Below are 24387 nucleotides of genomic sequence, written 5' to 3'. Positions count from 1 at the left end.
GTGATAACCAGCATTTAAACAGCCAGAGCACACTGATGTGATTCTCCCCTTCTCTCCCCCATAATTGTAGGCATAGTCTGTACACATAAGATAAATTACTTGCAGTCTGGAGAGCATCCTAGCCAGCAGAAAGGGAGAGAATAATAATGTAATGCCATGGGGGTAAAGAAGGTGTTGTGTATACTGTGATTGCAGTGAAGGATATACTTTTTCTTTCCATTTCAGAATGGTGGACCTGGAAACCAGCTGGAGATTGCAAAGTCTCCTTTCCCTCGAGGCTGCTGGTCAGGGGTCATCTTCCACCACACCCAAGGAAACTAGAAGAGTTCCACGCTAACTTCTGTAAGGTTTCTTTCACTATGGAAGATCAAATGATTTTCTGGCTCAGGTTTTGTGAAGTTCGGCATCTGCCTTGGACCTGCAGTTTGGAAAAGGGATCATCTCTGAGGCACGGTTAAGAGACAGAAAAACCAGTCCCAGATGATGAGCACTTTAAGTAGCACTGGAATATTACTCAGCTTAACGACAGTGTCTGTTACGCTGGATTTTAGTTTGCATGGTGGTCTGATGGCTTGGTCCTTAAGCAGCAATTTGACTCTGAATCAGAGTTTGCCTACATCTGATCCTCTTAATGCCTCTGAGAAGGGTGAAGTCTCTCGGATGTCTGTGAGGGAGAAGAACTGGCCAGCCCTCCTGATCTTAGTTGTCATCCTGCTGACCATTGGGGGAAACATATTGGTAATTATGGCTGTGTCCTTGGAGAAGAAGTTGCAGAATGCCACAAACTTCTTCCTGATGTCCTTGGCGGTGGCAGACATGCTGGTGGGTATCCTGGTCATGCCTGTGTCGCTCATTACAGTCCTGTACGGTAAGTGGCTTCCCTCCTTGTTTGACCTTACGCTTTTGCAGGCATATATGCTGCAGCAGTCTGCTGTGCCCAATTTTTCATGTGTTGGTAGCCTGAGGAGTGTCAGTGTGGACTTGGCCATGGGTCTGAGCTGGGGTTCACGGTCGGCTGGGCGAGGGCAATATGCTGCTGGGAGCAGAGCTTGTTTCCGTGCTGCCGGGAATGACCCTTGAATCGTGTTGGCATTAGGGTTTTTTATTGCTAAGGCCACCCAGAGAAACTGCAACAGTGAGTCAGCTTTTTACCTTTTGGTTGGACTGCCCCAAAACCAGGTAGGTCACAAGAGCTTAGGGAACAGCTGAGGAGTGTGTTTGACTGTCTCAGCTCTAAGCCAGGTCAGAAATAGTCCTTGAGCTCCTACTGATATCAGTGGGATTTGAGCAATAATGTGATTAAGAAAGGAGGCTTGCATTAGTAGATTTGGCGTTCAAATAAAAGCTTTCACTCTTGGCATTCATACCCGAGTTTGCCGTGTGCCTTTCAGGGGGTCATTTTGCCTTTCTGTGCCTCAGTTTCTCTATCTGTAACCTGAGAAAATGCCCTCTGTTTTAAAACACTTTGAGATCTGCATGTATAGGTGTAAGCGTTTATCATTCCCCTAACATATTGGGGTTGGTGTGTTTGTGCCGAAGTGGGGCTCTGCTCCTAGACTCAGAACTGTACACTCAGCTCAGAACTCGGAAGTATAGAATCACTATTAGCGCTTCAAAGGAGTAAAATATCAAACACATCTAACTTTCTAACCTGTCTGAGACTCCGATTGCCACACCCCCACCCCGCAGTGTGGCACCTGTCCCTAGATATTACAAAGGGGGATTGCGTTTGCCTCTGTATCTCCGATCATCAAGTTTGTATACTCACATATCAATATGATGTGCATATAATGGATAACAATAATTCTTAAGTCTGTTTTCAGATTTTCTCTGAAAAATATTTTAATATTGATATTTCTTGGAAACAAATAATGCTGTTTACTTACAGATTTGATTAGAAATCGGTTTACTGTCCCATAAAGTAAAATGTAGGGATATTTATGTGACTTCTTCCCTTGCCTAAATGATTAAGTCAGACAGAGATTAATTTCTAAAGCACATTGATCAAGCATACATAATTCCAAAGCTTATATAACTTGTCTACAGTGAGCTAAATCAATATGTAATTTAGGTACAGACCTAGCCATTGAGATCTTTATGTATACAGCTTTTTATTTTGGGCTGTCAGAATAGTTCCATCTCTAAATCTTCTACATATTACAACATGTGTATTTTGGTTTCAGCGTTTTACTCTGGTTCCCTGGAGCTTGAATGGGAGATTATAAATACTGAATGATTCTATGACCTGCACTTGCATAAATTCTGGGTTACCCAGTGACTCTAAAAAGGGGAATTTATGGTTGTGATCTTCCTACATACTTTCTCAGTCTTTGGGAACTAATGGAAATGGATTTTCTGTTCTGTCTAGAAAATGATTACTTAAGGTCATTTAAAGGTGTAAACCATGCAGCATATTTAGAGGCAAGTAAATATCATTGATCCGAAGAGTAATTGTAATTATTCCACTTTTCTATCAGAAAACCAGTATTAGCTGCTGATGGCTTCTCCGCAGGCAAACAGCACTAAATAGACTTTTTAATTTTATTTTTTTTTTTTTTTGGCAAAGTTATACATTCAGAACAGGCATGGAAAACTTGTGGAAATACTGTGAGAAATGAGAATAACTGCTGTTATTTTAGGGGAGCCCGGAGGCTGCCAGAGCTGTGCTGGGTGCTAGCACTGCTCCCTTGGGCCAGCTTAGTAGCCATTGCTGGGCTGGACCAAAGAAAGTGTGTTGCCTTCAGGCTTTGTGAGGGGAGGAGGAAAATGGGCAAAATGAAGCCTCAGAGGAACTTGGGGACTGATTTGAATAGGACCCCTGTGAAATCACTTTTCTATATTAATTAGACTACTAATTGTGGAAGTAAGCAACCAGGGCTGTGCCACTCCAGCAGCAAGGGGAGAAGGCTGCCAGAGGGAGTGAAGTCTCCCAGCTGATTATTTGCTAATTCATCCTGAAAATAAACACTTGGTTTGATACCCAGAAGCTAAAGGGCATTGACTGACTGGGTGTGTCTGAGAGGACCAAAGGAAAAAGACTGAGTTTGTGTCAAGGGTATTGCTCCTCTTTAAATCCCCCATAACATGCAGGTGGATGCCCTTTTTTGGGCATCTAGAAAAATCATTTAGATATAAGACTAACACTACCACTAACTTTAGATGTAAGACTAACACCATCACCACATACAACTTGAACCAAATATAGCTGTGTCTTCCTCAGCTTCACATGTGCTGGAGTCATCAAGCTTTTCCGAGTCCTACACCTATTTCTAGCTTTGGCAGGGAGAGGAGACAGGTATCCTGTATGTTATACTCAGCTTGATGGACCAGTGCTTATGGCAACATGAGACAGCGGCTGGAAAGGCTCTTGGCAGAACTGCACCATTAACAAATGCTGCTGTTACAACTGACAGCCCCCAGAGATCCTTCAGTTATTCCCAAATCTGTTTTATCTGGTGACATAAGTAGCATGTCTGCACCATTGCACATACTGGTTTTGAGGACAAAATCTGGCCTCTTGTGAACACAGGGTTTCTTGGCTTAGTTGCCTTTGAGCTATAGTTTTTGGAAAAATGATTCTCCCTCCAGCAGCCTGCAAGTGCTCCGGATGCCACAGTGGCCAGGAGGACAGTGGACTCCATCTTGTTCTCTGAGAGCTACAGGTCAGGAAATCCAAACATACACAAATGCTTTAGTAGGTTTTATGATCTGTTTGTCACGGTAGCACACAAACCAGTATCAGTGATTAACGGGGCTAATGGTCACACATCAGGAGAATTCCTCTGAGAGTGACCGGGGCTCATGGCCGTGGACAGATCAGGGAGAGCATTACTGCTTGGAGCCATGATTGTAAATGTTTAGTCATTTTTACTCTGTATATTTTACCCTGTGTGTTCTACATAGTCTACATATTACAACACTGGGCTGTTTCAAAAAGCTGCCATATGCCGTACAGAGAAACGTATGCAGCATATTTCTTCCTGATTTGTAGAAGTCACTTTTATTTTATGTAATCAGAAAGGAACCTTAAAAAATACATATAATAAATAGAAGAGTAGTGAAGTTGCCTTTAAACTTCCACATCAGGTCTCTCAGCCCCAGTGATAAATTCTAGTTTGCAGAATAGTTTTATTTTCTTACTTCTCAGCTAATGAGGTAGATGAAGTAGATTTCATTCAAGCATAACCAGAAAATTGAATAAACACCCTGCACAAAACTTCTGGTTTTCAGTGGTTTTCTTTTCTTAATTAAAAGAAAGAAAAATCAAATTGTCAGTTAATTCAAGAATCTTATTACAAAGGAAGGGATGGCAGGATACATCATGCAGGATTTTTCACCGATTAGTCAGTGCTCTGATGTATTTATCAATTAGTCTTTCTTAAATGTCTTGGACTAATTGATGAGTTGCATTTGACAACTTAGAACATTTTCCATGACATGCAGTTCCTAAAGAACTAAACAAATTAGTATGCTAATTAATAAGCATGTATTGGGGAGAGTAAATGAGAAATTAACACCACATTTAATGTCAATGGAGAAACTTCTGATTAATTAAAACTACTGGTGTGGTAGGGCATCAGGTATTCTGCACATAATGGAGCTTCTGACAACACATGGAGATTTTCTCCTCACCATGGAGTATTTTAGGGACAAGCAGTGGTGGGTTTGCATCATGTCTAGAGTTTATGGGCAAGAAAGAGAGGGCTGCTCTTTGCCCACTGGGACTAGTGAAGGAATGTAAGAAAATCTCATTGGGTGAACTGAGTGGAAATTACAGAAGATACTAAACTCACTTAGTTCTAATGAAGTGGGTTCACAGCTGCTAACAAGTTACCACAGTGTGGCCAACAAGGGGCCAGCAGACTCATCTGCAACTCTAGGCGCCCAGGCTTCTCTCCTCTCTTTAAACTGCAAAAAGCACTGTAATGCTGGTGGCCCGGTGCAGCTTCCAGGAGGGCTCGTACTAGATTCAGCATCCATTAGCCCCAGCTGCTGGAGCAGCTTTATATCCAGATTATTGTTATTATTGATAATTATCATCATTATTATGTGGTGACAGAGATGTGTTGAGCACTAGCGGCAGACTTTGCTGTTTATTCCCCCTGCAGAGGGAAGGGGGGAGGCAGAAACAGCTGTCAGTCAAACAGCCTGTTCTGCAGTCTCATTTTGCCTGACCCTACTTTACCTTTCTAGGGTGGCACTTGCTATCAGCAGTGAACATCTTGCAGAGACCTGATCAGGCGAGACAAGGACAAGGTGTTGCTGAATAAGTTCCTGGGCGCAGTCGATACCCGAAAGGACAGATGGAGGGTGCCTGGGGTGTTTGTAATGCAGATCATCTCAGCAGTGCCAGGGCATGCTGCACACCGTGATGATGCCAGGTATTTTCTGAAGCTGCAGCAAGGAGCAATGTGTTCCTTCAACAGCTGGGGTCCTCTGCTCTGTTTTTTTGGGTTTTGTTTTGGGTTTTTTTAAAATATTTTTTTCCCTGCTGATTTTGAGTAATAATTCTTGAGGGACAGGTTAGTATTTACTGCTGACAACTGCAACACCTGGTGCCAACAGCCATCTGTGCCCAAATGCTGTGTGGGAAGGATACAAAGAGTTAAATACAGTTGCTGTTTTGGCCCTTCATTCTCAAAAAAAAAAAAGAAGAAAAGAAAAAAAAAAAAAGTGATATTTCTTCTACTGGAGTCTCCTTAAGTCTTTTAGTGTATTCATGGTTATGAGTTAAATGACCGCAGTTGTGTATCTGTGTAAATGACTGTGTCAGTCCACCTGAATTAATTAAGTCCTCCCTTTCTGACAAATTCCTGGCTTAGTTTTCACCTAGTTATATAATCTAGCCTTTGGCTTATTGGCTTATGATTGACATAGTAAACTGGAGAGATCACCCTGCATTATTTTAACATAAAAAGTTGTGCTTAAAATCCACCAGTGATCTGGAAAAATGGTAACCCCAAAATCCATAGAACTGGCAGCGGACAGCATGTCCATGACCCGTGACTCATCGTGCTGCTTTGGCGTTGTCCTCCCTGTGCCACGTTACCCTGGGTGCCTCCCTGTGCCAGGGCAGCATCGTCCCACCAGTTCTGGGCTGCTGGATATGCATTTGCACACCTTGGGGAGGACCAAGGGGTTCCCTTGCCTCTCTCCGCTGGTTTAACTGCCTGTGTTACTGCCAGTAGTAACTGCTGCTCCATGCTCAGCTCTGCTAGCAATGGGGTCAGCTGAAATCTTTAGATGTTCTGTGATTTTGGAGCCCTCCCACTCTGATGGGCAGAGTGATGCTTGGAGCCGGGGCTGGCATCATGGCCGTGGAGAGCAGAAACACCGTGTTGATAAAAAGAGTGAAAACAAGCACAGTGTCACCAAGGCTTCATCCCCAGAGAGCACTGGCAACATCTCCTTGTACAGTGAAAGCTTGAGGAGCTCTTTTAACATGAATATTTATCAAGTTTAGCATTTGGGCCCTCATAGGGCTACACAGATGCCTACTAATCGCTTCTCTCAATACTCTAGTGATGCTTTAAATATTTATATGATTGCTATTAAGTATTAACATGGTTACTGTCAGGAGGAAGGTAAAATCCTACCTTGTTACCTTACAAATGATGCCAGAGGTACGACACCCTCACTTAAAAGGAGTACAGAGCAGTACTGGTTCCTGTATGAGTTTGTCGCCTCTGATCAGTGGGCTGGGATGGTGGGAGGGAGCAAAGGGAAAACAAGCTTCTATGGCTTATAACCAGGATCCTCAGAGAGCAGCCAAAAAAGAGAAAGAAAAGCCAGAGGTTGGTGTAAGAGCAGTGAAGACAAGGCAAATGCTTGCAGCAAAAACCTGGGGGCGAGGGCAAAAGCTGTGGGCTGCCAGCCCAGCCATGGTGTAAGCCAGTGCCAGATGAGACTCCCAGAACCTTATAAGCATCCACCTCTGCCCTGAGCAAATTGTATTGGGCAGCAGTTCAGGTGCATTTATAAGGAAATTATTTGGGGGGATGCAGATGGGCCTTATTTCTCTCGCCTCCAGAGGCAAATGCTGCTGTTCTGAATATGCACCCTGAAGTCTGGTGCAGGTGATGCTTACAGAGCGGGATCTGCTCTGCTGTGGGCAGGTGTGCTCTGAAGCTGGCCCAGGAGCCACGGGGACAGCTGCAGGTATGGGAGGAGGTGCTGAATCTCTGAAAAATCCCAAATGACATAACTACAGGGACCCTAAGCCTACCACCAGCTGCAATGAAAATAAGAAATAGCAAAATATAAATGGTTGCTGCTATCTAAATATTGATTAAGGTCTTAGTGAATAGAAAACCCTGGAGAATGAGTCTGGAGTGTAACTGCTAGACCAAATCAGACTAGAGGTCCAACTAGATTAATATTTTGTCTCTGACAGGGGCCTGAGCAAATCAACGAATTTTCCTGTGCCAGACTGTTACAGAAAAGCCTTCTCAAGGGGGATGTTTCCTTCTAGACTATACTGGCTGGTATTTGACTTGTGCCCTGTATTATGAGAGTTATATCCCCTGTTACCTGCCCGTCCCAAGGTTTTGTTTAGCACTTGTGTGTCTTAGAAATGGTCAGTCATTTTCAAAACCCTGCCAAGTGATGGCCTCAGCTGCCTCTTGACTTGTCCAAGTTCCAGAAGGCAGTTGCATTAATTCCAGAAATTATTTTTCATGCATGTTAATTTTTAAATGCATGACCTTTCTGTTTGCACTGGGTAACCACTACAATTTATTCTTCTGCTAGAGTGTGAGTGAATGGAATGGATAGCCTGCTGGCACTATCTGCTATGTCATAAATTCAGAGATGGGGCGGTTTTGTGTTTTTTGTTTTGGGGTTTGTTTTGGTTTGGGTTTTTTTTTTCTCTCCAGTGACACCTTGTACCTGGGATGTGTGCAGTGAAATTAATATCCAACAGCATGTATTAGTTTGTTGTCTTTTGCCGTCAGTAAAATCCATTGGCTGCTACATTATGTGCTCTTCCAGCAGCATTTATTCCCTTTGAAGTCCTCACAGCTTTCTTGTAGCCTCAGTTAACTTAAATAATTCTGTGAAATCTAAAAACTTGTTACCTCATTGCTCACCCTCTTTCCAGATTATTAAATACATAAAAAACTTTAATTCAGATATTGAGTATCCTGGTACTGAATTTTCTCCGCAAGAACATCTGTCTGTTTACCACATGTGACAAGTGGGATTAACTTGTGGCATATCTGTACTGCTGTTGGGGAAAAAAAGCTCTGTATGGTGTGCCCTGAATCCATGTAAAAGCTTCTCTTTTCCTACCCAAGGTTTAAATTGTGCTTAGAGTGAGGGGAGGAGGGGATACTAAATAGCCTCTTGGATATTCCCTGTATCCTGTTGAATACAGGACCTTGACTGTAAAATATTTTGAGGCAGCTAAATGTGAACTTGCAGGATTCTCCAGAGTCCCTGAAACTATTGCACCCTATGATGACACTCTGCTTGATCATGTTTGGAAATCTCATTAGGACCCTATGTAGCTTTAGCTTGTGCTGATGGAAAACTGATAGCTTCTGGTCAAGCGAGAGTCAAAGGCTGAAGAGCTGAAATCAGCACAGGATCTCAGGGCTGGAGAGGGTGAAGATACCTGGCAAGAGGAGGGAGTGATGCTGCACGCCCTTTCTCAGCAGTGATTAAATTTGGTCACTTGTATTAGCATCAACTTCTTCCAAAACACTTTGAGTAGGAGCCTTTAGCTTTTAATTGTTATATTGAAATCTGGCTTTGCTCCATACACATAAATTTATTCTTAATTTAATTTCCGATCTTATCTGAGATTATCCATACTTTGTTTTTGGCTTTTTATCTTGTTTATTTTATTTTTTGGTTAAATTTTTAATGTTGGACTTGGCACAATAAAGATTGGAAGCCAGACTAGTGGGGAAAGTGTCATCATCTGAGCAGGGGGGAAAAAAAAAATATATCTCTGAAATAAAGACCATAGTGCTCCACAGTACTTCAGAGTCATGTTCTTGCTAGTTTTAAAAAAAAATTGTCACAGGAATTTAACTTATTCTAGCCTTTTGTTGTTCTTTCTCATTATTCTGGTATGTCTTTTTATTGATGTCTTGTCTGAAAATCTCTTCAAGGTTTTTGTATTCGTTGTTATGAGAGATGAGAAATCAAATTTTGGTATTTGCAGAATGGCACCGACACAGGCTGGGTACGGTCGTTTGGACCTTTTTTTTTTTTTGTCTAACTGGTGAAATTCCACTTGTTCATCCAAGGAGCAGCCCCATTCCCTGGACTTTCTCAACAGGCAGGTTTTGTAAGACTCTAGTGCAATATTCTCCATTGAGATAAATACTTTATATGAAATTAGCATGAATGCATTGTCTTTCTGTGTCTTTCATTTTCTCAATTTAATAGAAAAAAAACTGCTGGATTCTCTTCTGGAAGTCACATTGCAGTCTTGTGGTAGCTATACAAAATCAAAAATTGTTTAATTAAAAAAAAAAAAGCTTAGCCCCTGGTGAAAGTATGTTGAGGTATTTTATTTTTTGTTGTTTTTGTTGTCTTCCTCTCCAAGAGGTCGTGCAACAACCCCAAGAGAATTAAGACTATTGGGTGGACCAGGAATGAAGGAAAAGCACAACTGATGTCCAACTATGGATGCAGTTAAGTGACGAAAGTTGTTTATGTGGACACAGCTACCCCCAATAAACTTATTTTTGTTTTCAGTGAAATAACATATCACCAGTCACATCTATACTGATTGTTCCTATTATCTGGAAACAGTTCATTTCCAAACATTCGTTTGACTGAAGGGGCTTCTTCATACACTCCTTTCTAAGCCCCCTTGAAGTTTTAGTCCTCATCAGGAGAAAGATCAAAAATGGGTGCCCATAAAACTGGAGAAGGGTCATCTCCACCTCTTCCATGATGAGCTGCTGCTCAGCTACGTAAAGCAGGACACACAGCACAATGGTGAGGTTCTGGTCTGGGAAGGGGGCAGTGAAAAGTTTTCTGGTCAAGCTTATATATTGGCTTGCTTTCTACTGAATTTCCCCTTTTGAGACAATGCAAGGTTTCAAGGCTTGCAAGCAAGGGAGCAATCTATAAATAAGTTGTATAAATTCAAGGAAGCAAGTCAGGGAAGTCTCTGCTGGCTGCAGAAAGACCACTGCCAATTAGGAGTTTTGTTTTATTTTAATTAAGGATTACTTTGAGTTGGATTTGACTTCTGAACAGTGTCTCAACTTAAAGTTGGGTAGAGCAAGAAGTGCTACAGCTCCTCTGGCAAGTAGTTTTGCATCACTTCTAGTATCTGCAGGATTTGGCTTTCTTCTAGGAGATTAAATTATAAGTGTTCAGCATTTGATCTGCCATCACTTCTTCGGGCAGATGGTAATGTCCTTTATCAGTAACTGAGCTGATTTTTCTGTGTGTGCTGCAGCTGCACGGACAGATTTAGAAAGCTTGTCACTTTTAATAGGAGCTGGCCCCATAAAAACTCAGTTTTTAGTAAAACCTTTGCTTGTGTTTTAAATTCCTCCTAAAAATTCCTGTGGGACCCACTGTAAATCTTTTCTCTCCCTCAGGACAAATCTGTCCTTTCTTTAGCAGGCCTCTGCATGGCAACAGCAGCTGGTAAATTTGCAGCATTATCATGGCAAGCGGGATGTGACAGCCAGGAATATATTTCAGAATACCAGGAAGAGGAGGAGTAGGCAGGGCTTGCTATGTAGCATCATCTGAGTCACATCCTCAGAGATCCTGTGCCCCACAAGAAAGGATCACAGGCAGCAACTTGTGAAAAGATTTTTCTGTGTTTGCCTGACGGGATGATCTGAGTCTTTCCTCTGACCCACAGGAGAGTCGCCAGCCACAGCAAACCCCAGCTCAGGCCATGCCCTTTGCTGTGGGCAATGTGTAGGGGCCAAAGTCAGAGCAAGTATTGCGGGGCAACGGTGCGTAGGTGCAACCAACCATAACTATCACCCAGCCTCTGTGATATTTTGATATCCATCTTACCTGCACTGCCATCTGTTACCTGAGGTAGGACAAGTGAACTGGGTGTTAATAACTGGTTATAATGAATGCACAAGTGTCCCTCCTGGGCTCTCTGCAAGGCTTCATTAACTTTGGTTATGGACGTGAAGGTCACGTTTCCACAAGGTGTACTGCTCTGCGCTTTCTTTCTGAAGATCAATGCTATTATTCTTCATTATGTGCTCTGGAAACAACTGCTTTACGCAGTGAAGCTTCGTCTCTCCTGTAGCTGCTCTGCCGTAGCTCGTGGGAGCCTGGGCTCCGTTGTGCCGTGCGCCAATTAATGCCTCGTGCTGCAGAAAGGCAGGGAGCAAGGCCCTCTCTCCGGCCGCTGCTCTGGAGACACGTAGCATCCTGAGCAAGTGTGTCCTGGCAAATAGAACTACTCAGAGTGCTTTTTCTCTAATTACATTTTTGATTAAAATATTATGCGCTGCCAAAACTGAAAACTCTGTAGAAGTGTATTCATACCTACAGTGCTTCTTCTGGGAAGCTGGAAGAGGACTGGGATTATTCTCAGTGCTGGTGAAGTACTTTTGCAGCATGTGGGTGTCTGAGTCCCCATTCTGCCAGCTTCATGATGATCTGTTGCACAAAAATTAAAAATCTAGCCAGTAACATAATAATCGCTAGGGCATATTGGACTATATTTCAAGCTATAAAGTAGAACTTCTGTCTTGAAAATATTTTTTTTTAACATAACTCTGTTCTTGCAAAAATCTTCAACAGTTCTCATGTTTATTCTAACACTGAATGAAAACAAATTTCTAACCCTGTAACACTGCTGAGAAACTCAAATGCTGTCCTTCCGTGCGCTCAGACAGCAAAAGCCGCTCCAGGGCTGTGAAGCGGTGAGATGCAGCCTGCGGTCTGCAGGTGTGTGCTGTGGGCTGGGCAGCTCTCTGGAGCTGTGGGAAACAGGAGCTGGCTTCTGTGGTCAGCAAGTGCCTTCCTCTGAGGAAGGAGCTCAGTGCTCGTAGAGAGCTATGCCTGAGCTCCCAGCATGCGCCAGCTCGCACCCTAGCCGTTCCCTACAAGCTTCGTGCCCGTCACCTCAGCATTGCTTGGGTTCATTTGCACGTGGCAAGCCTTTTTTTTTTTCTTTTCTTTCCCCAGAAGGAGAGCAGAGGGGACCTTGCCCTTAGGTCTCTAATCTTGCTTCCTGTACTGCTGAGCTCTGGGTGATGTAGCAAGGCATTTGCTGTTGCAAAGAGGATTTTCCCCAGAGTAAATCAACACCAGCCTTAAGAGAGCATTTGGCGCCTTTATTACCTGCTGAGAGTAGGGCATGGCAGCTTTGAGCCAGGTCCTTATGACTAATCTGAGCTCAGCTATAATCCACGTTGTGGAGCACTGAAGACCAATTGCACTAAAGACCAATTTCTGCTGTCAGATACAGAGGCAGAACTGTTAATATTTAATTTTTACCACCTGCCTCTTTCTTGTTATTTCTTCAGTCTCTGCCGTGTGTATATCATCCAGTTCTGGCTTCAGCCTGCTGCTCAGTGTAGGCAGAGGTATTCTTTATTACCATCCCTGTGTTCATTCCCATTGACAAGAGGATCTTGTCCATATGCCAGCTTTAGGAGAAAACACCAGAGAACAATAAACATTTCACGTTTGTAAACGTGTTTTTTGCTCATCCTAACCTCTTGCTGTTAAGCAACCAGCTACTTTGCCTACTGTGGGTTGGTGGAGCCTTTAGCCTGTGATCTGTCAGGGATGCAGTTGCTGCACATGGAGCTCGGGCTGCTCAGTCCGGCACGGATGAACACAGCACAACCACCTCCAACAGCTTCTGTTTCTGGTACCGTTCATCATGAGGGCTGATCATGGAGAGTATTGCATGGCAGCTTTCTACTGGCTGCTAGAGCATTTATCGATTGTGCACCCTTTGAATCAGCTTGTGTTAGATTTAATTAAACAGTGCCCCTCCAGAGAGGTCATGGGGATCGCGGAGCCCCTGGGTACACACTCAAGAGTGGGGGGCACATCAGCAGGTCAGGGGGCTGTGCCAGCATCCTAGCCTGGCAGTAGTGGGTGTCAGGTGAGAGCGAGCCACCTGTGCATCATTTGATAGTCTCAGCACATTACAGCGCTGCCAGGCTGAGAGCTAATCCTGGCCTTTTCAGTAAAATGTGCTTGTGGCCCCGATTTTCACAGATTTTGAGGGTTGCTGCAGAGACCCATCGTTTACCCTGTGGGTTTGACAGGCTTTTTCATAGATAGAGCCTCTTGCAGAAGGGCCTGAACAAAATTGGTTGTGCTAATCTGGAAAGTGCTTCGTGGAAGCATGAAGCCATATTTCTGAGATTAGAGGTGACCAGTCAAGTAGAGAAGTCCTTTCTTTTTTGCCTTTTTTTTTGTTTGTTTGTTTTTAATAGATATAGAAAAATGAAAAACAGGAAAGCTAAAGAACACTCTAGATATTATTTTCTAAACATGTTACTGCCTCCTTTGCTCTGATCAGTGGCAGCAGGCTGCAGGTAGGTAACATCGTGTGATTTTTCCCCTGTGATTACAGGTGGACCTAGGGAATGGCTTCCTACAAAATGCACTGGGGGAGATCCTTTTAAAAAAGGCAGAGGAAGCAAAGAGATCATATTTTGCTGAGCAACGTGATCCAAACAGGAAAATGGAATCACAAAAGGATTCCAAGGAGATTTTCCTGATCCCACAGGAATACAGGACCGAAAAGGGCTTTCTGACTTGCTGTGTCCTGTTGTTTGCTGCCAAGTATTAGTAAGACAGTGAGCTACTTCAGTGATATCTTATATTCCAGAGCCTGTTTCCTTTCAGGTCTGCCTGCTGTTGGGGTGCTAAAGCCAGGACCTGTATGTGTTAGTGTGTAGCAACACAAAACCATGACAAAACTCTGAGCGCCTTATTACGAAATAAAAAATTCATCTCTCTGCTAACCTCAACTTTCTTGCAAGGAGCAGTTTTTAAAATGGAAAATCCTAACCCTGTAGTGTGCGAAAAGCAGAGCCCCCATGCACCTTTGTAATTTGTAAGAAGTAAATGTGCTTTGCAACTTTCCTTCAAAAATCAATAAACTGAGCTGCTTCCCTTTTGCAGTTTTATCCAGGAGAACCTGTTATCAGTATTTCCTGTCTCACAGCTCTACCAGAGCACAAGAAGTCATCACTAGGTGATGCAGGTAGGCACATCATCTCCAAACCATTTAAGGCTGTGGTTTCCTTGGATGCAGCCTCTACAAATGAGGCACAAAAGACTGGTGAGCCCACCATTGTCCTCCTCCCAAGTTCCCAAGAGGCGAAGAGAAATGTTAAAATACCCTAGATGATTTCAGTGGATTAACCCCTACTTACACTAGTTGAACATATGGCCTTGTAGTTTTCTGATTTACTGACAGCATGTATGCTGCATCCAATCAGGGAGCTATTTTTCATATTTTAGACAATAAATTGGACAGGCATGTCTTGCCTGTCTGGTGTAATTGAGAATTGCCCATCCAAAATAAATCTTTTATGTTCAAGTATAACTCGTTAGAATGATTTTGAATGGCACATATTTAAATGCAAATAAATATTTAGATCCAATTATATTTTTTTATTTCATCCTTTTTCTAAAAGTTTTTGGAAGATGCAGCAGGTTTTAAAATTCACATGAGTGTAGACCCCCAAAACCTGGAGTGTGTGTAGTTACATTTCCATTTTACAGGATGTCAGTTTAAATACAGCAGTGGTTTTAATGCTGACAGTGAAATCTTCTCATACCCAATTTGCTTCTAGATCAGTGAAGATAAATGTGCTTTAAAATGCATGAATCTTTGTTTACTTCTTATGACAGTAGCCTGTTAGATCCAGTAGCAACTTTGTAAGTGCGTTGCCTCATTGTAATTAACTTTTATGAGTTAAGTTGAAAAGAAATATAAACTTACATGCTTTGTAGCAAACCAGAAATTGATACAAGACAATGAGAAAAGCAGAGTTGTTACCTATAAAAAGAAAGACCCTATGATGATAAAGTGTTCCAGAGGTAAATATGCTGCTTTATAAAGGTGCCAGGTAGATCACCAAGATAACAAGTAAAATGAAGACAGCTAAGGTGTTTCCCACAGACAGGTACAGCCTCATCTGAAAGGAAAACCACCACCATCTCTGGGCACTGGGGCCATATGAGGCACGGCCATCCAGAGTCGTCTTTAGGTATGTTTAATCCCCTATTCTTAAACTTAAGTTTTAAAATAACGAGAAAGGATTTAACCAGAATTTCAGACATGTTACCAAGATTGAGTTCATCTTAGTCTATGTCATTGTACATACGTATTTACATGTGATAGCTTCTTACAGGGACTTTACCTTAGATATGGACGCTAGTCCCAGCCTAGGTGCCCCTTTGCAAAATTTGCCTGAGTTCAACTTCAGCTGTATCTTGGGCCTCCCTCATTCTCAGAAATCGATTGGCCATCTGGAGAAAGACCCAGTTAAAATGTGCATCGCCTCTCCAACCACACCACAAAGCCTGGTGCTCAAGCAGCCTCTGCTCAGTGAGCAAGGGAGCTGCCTGTAAACTGACATTTACTTCTACTGATTTTTGTAAACAGTGTGATCTTTTAAAAATAGAAAAAGAAAAAGGGGTAAAAAAGAGAGAGAAATGAATAGTAAATTCCATGGAATAGCAGAGCAGAATGGATAGCAACTCCTCTTAATCTTTACCCAAACATTAAATTAACTTAGGAAAGTGGAAATAAAATATTCTTGATTTAGAAGCATCATATGTGTGACCCAGAGTTTAAAACACAGATATGACCACAGCTGCCTGGCTGGAGCTGTGACAGAGGAGTGCATCTCAGTGGCTTCATCCATTCTGTCCACCCCAAACACCCTGTACCAGTTATTACTTCTACTTCTGTATTCTCTTACCCATAAACTCCCTTGCTTCCCCTCCTAGAAGGTGCCTGCAGCTAAATCTAGCAACACTTTCACACACCAAATATCTAGGACGTATCTCATGCTGAGAACTTGGTATCTCTTCTCACTCACCCCAGCAGAGTGAAATTGGGATGAAGAACTAGTTAGTAGCATGTGTTTCTCAGCACTTGCCAACAAGCAGTTATAATTTCCAGGAATGGTCCTACTTGCAGTCTGTTGTAAAGATTAACATATGGCTCATTTGCCTGTGCTGGCTGCAGCTGCAAATATTGGAGAACACAAGGGGAAACGCAGAAGGACTCCAAGGATGGTCAGCTGTATTTCTCTACTCAGTCTTGACTTAATGTGTAATTGAAAAATTCTTTCATCCTTGTTCTGTTTGGAAATTACGCCCTGTATTCACTTGGGAAGTCTGTTGTTGCATGCAGATAGATGCCTCATGTCAGCATTTTGCAGTTCGGTATATTTGTGTACATCCTATCATATCTGTTGGTTTTCCTGTATTGTCTTACGGGCAGCATTTTGTGAAAACAAGTATGATTTCTTTTCAGCATACAGTAACCTTAATGGTCTTCATGCGATTAACACAATAATACTGTAAATTCTTGCCTAAAGGCTTGACCTGAGTGATGGGGACATGCCAAGCCCCTGAGGAAGAGACTACTGCATTTTTAGAAGGGGTACGTGTAATGGGCCAACCCATCCTTTAGAGCTCAAAAGTGTGGAAAAATCACTGCCACTATGAAGGCCAACACATATAAGACAGCCGCTTTACACAAGAGGGAAAGAAATACAGAGAAGGTGAAATCTCTGAAAAGCACTTAGGTATATTGTAAGATAAATATACCAATGTAATACATTAGTTTGAATTATGAATGTTTCCAGGATTGGGTCAATTAACTCAGAATTAACTGAAATTTTTCTTCTACTTCCTTTCACATCTGTCTGTTGAATTGATATCATTAAATTCTACTCATCAAATTATGATTTTAATGTCTCTCTCCAATTCATATGACATATGCCTTGAAATCCTGGTTCTAGAGTTGTCTGTATTCATTAAGGTGTGTGCAAATACCCTCGTAGCTTAGTTCACTTCCCTGAGACCTAATGGTAAGAGTAGCATTAAGTTCCTACGTTGTGTTTTATCAGCACATGCTGGGAAAGAGGCTCTGATGTGATTCATCTGCTTGCATGGTAATTAAATGGAAATTACATTGATGGAAGAGGGGCCACATGGCAATTGTTCTGCCTTGCACTAATTTACACACTGCCTCATTGACGCAATAGAACCCGTTTCTGAATGGACAGCTCACAAGAGAAACAGAATGGATCCTCACTAGCTTTTCTGCAAAAATTGTCATTAGAGATGCTAATGAGATGAGCGGAATTTGTGCCTGAGCCTGTCACGGAGCCTAGGCTGTGATTACAAATACGTGCTATATCAACATTTTGGTTTCATGCATTAGTTTCAAATGTATATTCCATTGTTCCAATCTCCTCCGTGTTTTCTGGTTGTAATAAGTCTTGTTGTTGGAAAACTTTACTGTTCCTGCAGGAACTCTGATAAGCGCAGTGACGGCAGTGGGCTTAGTGAGTGAATCTCTCCTCCGAGATGCCGTCTCGGTTCCTAGATGAAAAAGGTTCAGGACTACAAAGTTCAATGAGTAATGCACAAACATGAAATACCTAGTTCCTCTGTCAACTCAGGTATGAAATTCTATAGGCAAGGCAGGACAGTTGATGAGGTTCTGTTGATTTTCTTGTTATTTTTTGAGCAGTTTGATTTCCATTCCTGTTGACGTGTTGGCAGCAGGCTCTCTTCTCCACCTGCTGGAGTTATCAGGACAGACCAGTTGTTACCCTGACCAATCCATTTCCACCTTCTGATGTATATTTTTTTTTGTGATGTGCTTATTTCAGGTAAGTTTTGGGTGTTTTTCTTGTTTTTATAAAATTCTATTTCCATCCCCAATGAGAGGCAGTAGCTGCAGAAAAAAGTCTTAGTGTTTTTTGACCTGGTGTGACAGGCTTTTACCATACCTGTTTGGCACCCACTGGGATGCAGAAGACCATAAATGAGTGCCTGACACCTATGAATATTGATGGCTGGTTTTAGGAGGCAGCTCCATTGTTATGTCCGTGCGTTTGTTCTGAATGGTAACTGCTTCTCACCCCGCTATTTAAATTTTGAATTTGTTGAGTAACGTTTTGAATTTGCTAGTTTTGTTGATGGGGGCTGATCGACTGATCTGAAGTGAATGGAAAGAGAGATGCATTTTAACACAGCAGAAGCCAAACGTTGTCAGTCTACTTTGCTGTTAAAATCTAGCTAGCTGTCTCCATCCAGGACGCACAACAGCAGGATGAGGTTATTTGTTTGATACAACATGGCGAGTTGATGTTGACAAGCATGAACACAGGAAAAACAATTTCCAAGATTAAGTCATTTAAACATATCCTTTACATCTTACTTTATCTACTTTCCATACTGATTTTTGCCAAGACTTTTCTAGTCCATATTGGGATAAGTACCTCTTGTATCTCGGGAGTAACTAGTTCCACTACGGCACCCGTATTACTCATGTAGTTGTTAAATCTGTGGCAACACTTATTTTATTAAGTTTTACTAGATTATTGTGTTAACGCATTATTTTATTATTGTTGTTATCCCTGGTTTTGATTTGTAATCAAGTGCAAGATTACACTGTAATCTTGATGATAATCTTTATTATCATGGTATAACCATGATAATAAAATAATGTTGCGCTTGATTACAAAGCAAAAACAAGTCTATCAAAAACCCCAGTGGTATAAGTTAACTAAATATCATTTGTTTAGTTTCCTTTTCCACCTCATGAGACCACTATAATTTTCTGGGTAATAATATTCTTTCTAATATATCAGTACGCCCACACTTCATTTATAAATCTTAAATTAAACTTCTACTTCATGTTAATGGAACTTACAATAGGTCTACAATTTCTGCAAAACTCAGAAATAAAGCACAATTGTACCCAGATGGTGGTCATCTGTTAAGTTTCTCTTTGGCTCTGATGTTACCCACCTGGAATAAGTTTCACATGCCGAAACATTGTTATAGGAAAGAGGATCACCTCCTCCTGCGCTGCAGCTTTCAACACAGACCTCAGGATTCAAAACTGCATACCTGCATCTGTTGTCAGAGAGGGACGTAAAGTCAGGCAGGGTTGATGTTGCTGCCTGTTTGTTTTCTTTTTGTCTGAGGGATGTCGCCTGGATTCCAGGACATGAGGATGAAGGTACATGTGTTGGCATAGTCTGAGGCGTTTCTCAGTCTTTGGATCTGTAAAGAAAGCTGTGCTGAGTTGACTCTTGCAGCAATTTGACAACAATATGGCATTTTATAGGCTGTAAATGCTGCAATGTGAAAAAACCATAATCTAAGATTAAATCTTATCCCAACTTCAAGTCCTGTATGGCAGACTCTGTCAGTAGTGAGCAGTTTTAATTAATAGCAAATTGTGTACAAAATGCTTACAATAATGCAAATCCTTAACATTGTATTATGTGGTTTTATGAGTTGGGCTATCACACCAAACAACAAATTGGTTGCTGGGAGTAAAGGGCTGATTTAAAATCGCACTGCAGTAGGCTGTTTGGGGATGTATCGGCTCTGCTGAGCAGGCATGGCGTGAGCGGGGGTACAGGAGGGCCCTGACGCTATTCAAGAAGCACTTGGACAACACCCTCAGAGACATGGTATGAATTTGGGGCTGTCCTGTGCAGGGACGGGAGTTGGATTTGATGATCCTTGTGGGTCCCTTCCAGCTCAGGACATTCTATGAGTCTGTTTCTCAAAAGGGACAGTGCAGCTTCGGCCACGTGCAGCCTTCCCAGACCCCTGCTTTCCCAGGGTTGCTGTGATGTTTGGATGGTGGTGACCTGCCCTGTTGATGGCAAGGGAGCTTGGGATGAGGCAGTCTGCTCTGAGTATCGTACCCAGATGGGAGGTTGGTTCCCAGCTATGCTGAATGAGGAGGGCCAGGAGTTGGGTCTCTCGGCTGTAGCCCTGGCTGCTCCTGGGCTGAAGACAGAATTAACCTGCAGGCCTCTGCGGATGAGAAAGGAAGAAATACTGCATCATGCCGAGGTGAAGTCTGCAAGCTGCCTTTCCTCTGAGGCTTAATGTAGAGGGATCCCCAGACTGTGAATCTGTCCATACTTCCCTGCAGAGAGGTTTGATTAAACACGAGCACTTAAAGTTCGTACTTTCTTGCGGTGATAGAAGTGGAACACATCACAGCAGGGGCTCTCCACTTGCACGTCCATGTCCTGCAGGTGCCTGGGCTGTCTAGGAAAGCCTCCTGTGCCACTGTCAGAGAAACGGGCTTTCCAGCAGGCACCATGCTGTCCAGCTTATCTGCCAATGAGGCTTCCAGACCTAGGCCTGCTGTGGAAAATTATTTTCCAGGCCTGTGAAAGGAGTCTCCGGGGTTCCTATGGCCTGGAAAAATGGGGAAACATCTAAGAATTGTGGGATAACGGGGAACAAGTGGGGAAGGACAGCCAGGTAATTAAGGTTGACTGTGGAGGGAAGGGGACTTCAGGCTTTGAAACATTGTACTGGAAGACAAAGGCTACTGAAATGTTATCTTTCAAGTATTGTACAAGGTTTGAGAAGAGCTCAAGCAGTTAAGTAACTTGGTCTAGTTTAGCTGCACTTGTTTGTTTCATCTCATTTCCACATCCTATTCCTCAGTTAAGAGAAAGTTATCAGCAAAATTCCCCTGAAGTGTAAGTCTGTACCACTACAAGAATCCTGGTGGAAAACTGTACATTTCTGGGTGCGATCTGGGGGTTGTTTGCACACTTGCGTGTTTCAACAGGTTGTTCCTATCAAGTATAGAAAATGCAATACATGCATTTTCTAGATAGCTATTAGAATTATTTAATGAATTATTTGAATCTTGTTTACAAGATGATGAATCTGTTCCACTCCTGTTTCAGGAAAGGACAGTGTTTGTTGCGTTGCCTTTTAGTTGGGGCAGGTTGCACGTGCACAGATAACTGTGCTGAGTTGGCACAGGGTGGCCGTTAAACTAGAGAGCAGTGGTGCCTGCTCCCATGTTCGCAGGTTTCCTTGAGATTGCTGCATATGGCATAGTGTTCATTAGCAAATTATTTCCTTGAGAAAGCCACTGAAGGTGCTGTTCTATCACCTCTCAGACTACCACAGTGAAAATTTCCAGTGGGATGAACTCCAGCCTGACACTTCTGTAATAAAAGATGTATCTGGTCTTGGTCAGAAGCAGCCTGGGCACGGTGGCGGAAATGCTTTGCAAGTGGGAGGCTTGCATCTAAGGTATTCAGTGACAGGACAGTAGATGGCACTCAAGGATATGGAGCAGAATTTCTAGGCTTCTTAGCAACCCCCAAATAATGACTTTTTACAGCTGCTTCTGTGGAGCATTCTCATGCTGGCATTTCTGCCTGTACAGTCACAAAGAATCTGAGATGCTCATCAGCTTGGAGGAACCTAAACAGGGAATGTGTTTTTCAAGTCCTCTGCTCTGAGAAATACCAGAAATTGAAATAAACATCTGTGAGCATGACCAAAATATGGCTTATTTCCCTTGCTTGAAGTGATTTCTTGCCATTGTCTGCCTCACTGACTGCTTGTACTGGTTTTTAACCTCATCAGACAAGTGAAATGTGACTCACACTGGCATGAGGTTCAGCCAGATGATTAACCCACTGTCCCTAATAGCTTTCCCGCTGTTGAAGAAGGTGCACTGCAGAGTAAGAAGGAAAGCTGACTCACTGAACTACTTTGATATCCCTAAATTCATCAAAGCACTTGAGTGTGGGTTGCACTTTCCATTGGCATTAGACTGATGCAAGTGCAGCGCTGCGCTGAACAAGGGCCAAAACGATGGTTGTATCCTGGTCACATCGAGCAGCCTGCGAGCAAACAGGAGGCAGAATCACTGTTGCCCTTCAAACTGCAGATCTTGCTTTGGCTTCTTATTATGCTTCATACCGTAAGATGCAATTCTTTACTTCCCCCTACAGAGGGGAAAAAATATTGTCTGGCCGTGCAAGGTATACCAGACTAACAAAACTCCTGAAAACATTTGCATCAGTGCGCTCAAAGTTAATGCTAGTGATTTGCAGAAGTTGGTTTAAGTAGCTATGTCAATTCTTATTAAATTGGCCATCTTCCTAGAATATTTAGTAAAAGCATTGGCTAGTTAGAGATGACAGACCTGAGCTCTCTGAATACAGAACCCTTTACATCAAATGAAGGAAATCCTTATTATGTCTCTTTCTGAAATCAGTCATTTTATCAGGATTTGGAGACCACTTTGTTCAGCTGCGTTGCCAGGAACGAACCCGAGCTGAGAAAGAGGATTAATCCCAGGTAGGCTCCCAGACAGCTGTCAGGATGGCACGGACATCTGAATTGCCACTGAGTTATGCTGAAATCAAATTGAAGACCTAAAAATATCCACTGTATGGTTTGGTGTCCTCTCACTAGCCCCAGAGCCAGTCCTAGGGCAGAGCCATAGTTCAAACTTTATTTGATATTAGAAACTCTGGCTTCAAACAGATGGCTTCCTTGTTCCGACTCAAGTAGCAGCTCAGCAGCCAGCTGTAATCTGAATAATGCCACAGCACTTTCAGTTCTGAATTTTAGTTTTCTCAAATGATCTGTATGTTTTGGCAGCTATTTCTTGTGATAATGGATCTTTTTCAATTTCATCAAAAGTAGGGAAAACCACCTGTTTTTGTCACATATTCATGTGCTTTGTTATGAAACAGTTTTTTTGAAAATATTTATATTTTTACATTTAGAAGGTATTCATATGGGGTCTGTGTTTGCTCATGGGCTTATTTTCCAGCGTGTTGTTGGTTCAACTGTTGTTTTATTAGTTGTTTAAATAATAGGTGAAGGCTGATCCATAACCTGCATGCAGGAAATTAAAGGAGAGGCCACTGTCCTGCCGTTGTGCTGACATACAGAACCTCAGTGAAAAGAAAATGTTTACTGGTGTGAATATTTTATTAGACTGTGGTTTCATTTAGATGAAGTATTATGAAGAACTTGTATTTCAGAATTGTGTGAAGAGATTGTATCTCTGTTGGAGTTAAAATGCTGTAAGGAACCCTTTATACAGTTGGTCATAAGTTAGTGATACAATTCCATTAATTGTACCATTGCCTGGTTAACTCTGTATCACTCAGTGTAAAAATTCCAGATGCAGATACAGGTGCTTAAACTGTGAGCAAAGAACATTACTGAGCCTAGAGATTTTTCCTCTGACTACAAACATAGTTTTAGTCTCCACCAACAAATGAAAAAATGAATGTAACATATGGGTTCATGGAATGACAGACCACACACCAGAATAATTTGGCATTTCCCTAAGAGAAGAGATGCTGCCTTTGGGATGGCAATGGTGTTCTCTATGTTTTCTTCTTAGCAAACATCCCATTTTATTAGCAGGGTTGTTTTAAGTATAGTATGCGATAAAGCTGGTTCCTTGCATTTAAAATATTACTTAAATGATATAAAAACAACCTTTCCCTAGATCAGATAATTGCATCCATTCTGGCTTTAAATTTGCTTCTTTCTTACAAGTCCTGTCAAGGATGCATGTCATTGCCTACTGGATAGAAAGCAAAATCTAACACAGTTATTTAAAATTCTCAAAACAGCATAATGGGTGCAATTGTTTAGTTTACAATAAAATAGTTACATCAATTAATTGCTGTAACTTGTGAGGCAAGAACCAAAAGACCTTTGGAGGCACATCCAGCTCCACCAGTGTTTCCCTCGATGGTGGGGGATTTCCAAAGAAGACCCCACTGTTCTGGGCCCATTGCCTGCTGCTACCTGCCCCAGGGCCACTTGTGGCATGCTGATGGCTCCACGAGGTGAAAACTGAATAGCTCAGAGGAAAACCGAAGCTCAGGAAGGGTCGCACGGCCCAGTTTGGACGTGATCGGTGGCACAACTCAAGTAAAGCCTTTGTGCTATGACAATATAGCACCTTCTAGGCGCAGAGGTTCAAGTCAAGTGCAGGGTGCCAGCAGTGGTCTCACCAATGCCACATCTGGACACAATGTCATCCTCATTTTCTTACTTGGTGGTCTCTTCCACCCTCTTAGCCATCGTATCATCTGAGAGCCCATCCTCTGCTGAGCATCTGTTGGGACCCTCAAGCCTTTTTGGACTTGCAGAATTCAAGAATACAGCCCTTCTTCTAAAAGTCATCTTCATTCTTTGTGCGTAGATTATGTCCCTGTGCTTGGCTGTGCTAGAATATGTCCTATTTATGCAATCCAGATAGCTTTAAGATATCCTTTTTTTCCTCTAGAAAAATGCATGCTACAAGCTTAAAGGTAAGCTCAATTTCTCATGTAACCCAGCACCCAGAGTTCAATATATCATAAAAACACTGAATTCCACTCTATTGATGATAAAATC

General features: G+C 42.3%; 1 protein-coding gene across 2 annotated transcripts in view; it reads left to right on the top strand.

Moving 5' to 3' along the window:
• Window positions 1–379: 379 nt before the first annotated feature.
• HTR2C (5-hydroxytryptamine receptor 2C) overlaps window positions 380–24387 on the top strand; it is a 46083-nt gene continuing 22075 nt past the window's right edge. For both annotated transcript variants that reach the window (XM_075106923.1, XM_075106922.1), the window contains exon 1: window positions 380–868. In XM_075106923.1, the coding sequence (XP_074963024.1) occupies window positions 481–868 (388 nt within the window). In that variant the 5' untranslated portion in view covers window positions 380–480. The remainder of the gene's footprint in view (window positions 869–24387) is intronic.

The sequence above is a fragment of the Phalacrocorax aristotelis genome, chromosome 11, assembly GCF_949628215.1.
Source record: "Phalacrocorax aristotelis chromosome 11, bGulAri2.1, whole genome shotgun sequence".
NCBI lineage: Eukaryota > Metazoa > Chordata > Aves > Suliformes > Phalacrocoracidae > Phalacrocorax > Phalacrocorax aristotelis.
The sequence above is the reverse complement of the archived record's forward strand: the minus strand, read 5'-3'. Positions and strand labels throughout refer to the sequence as shown.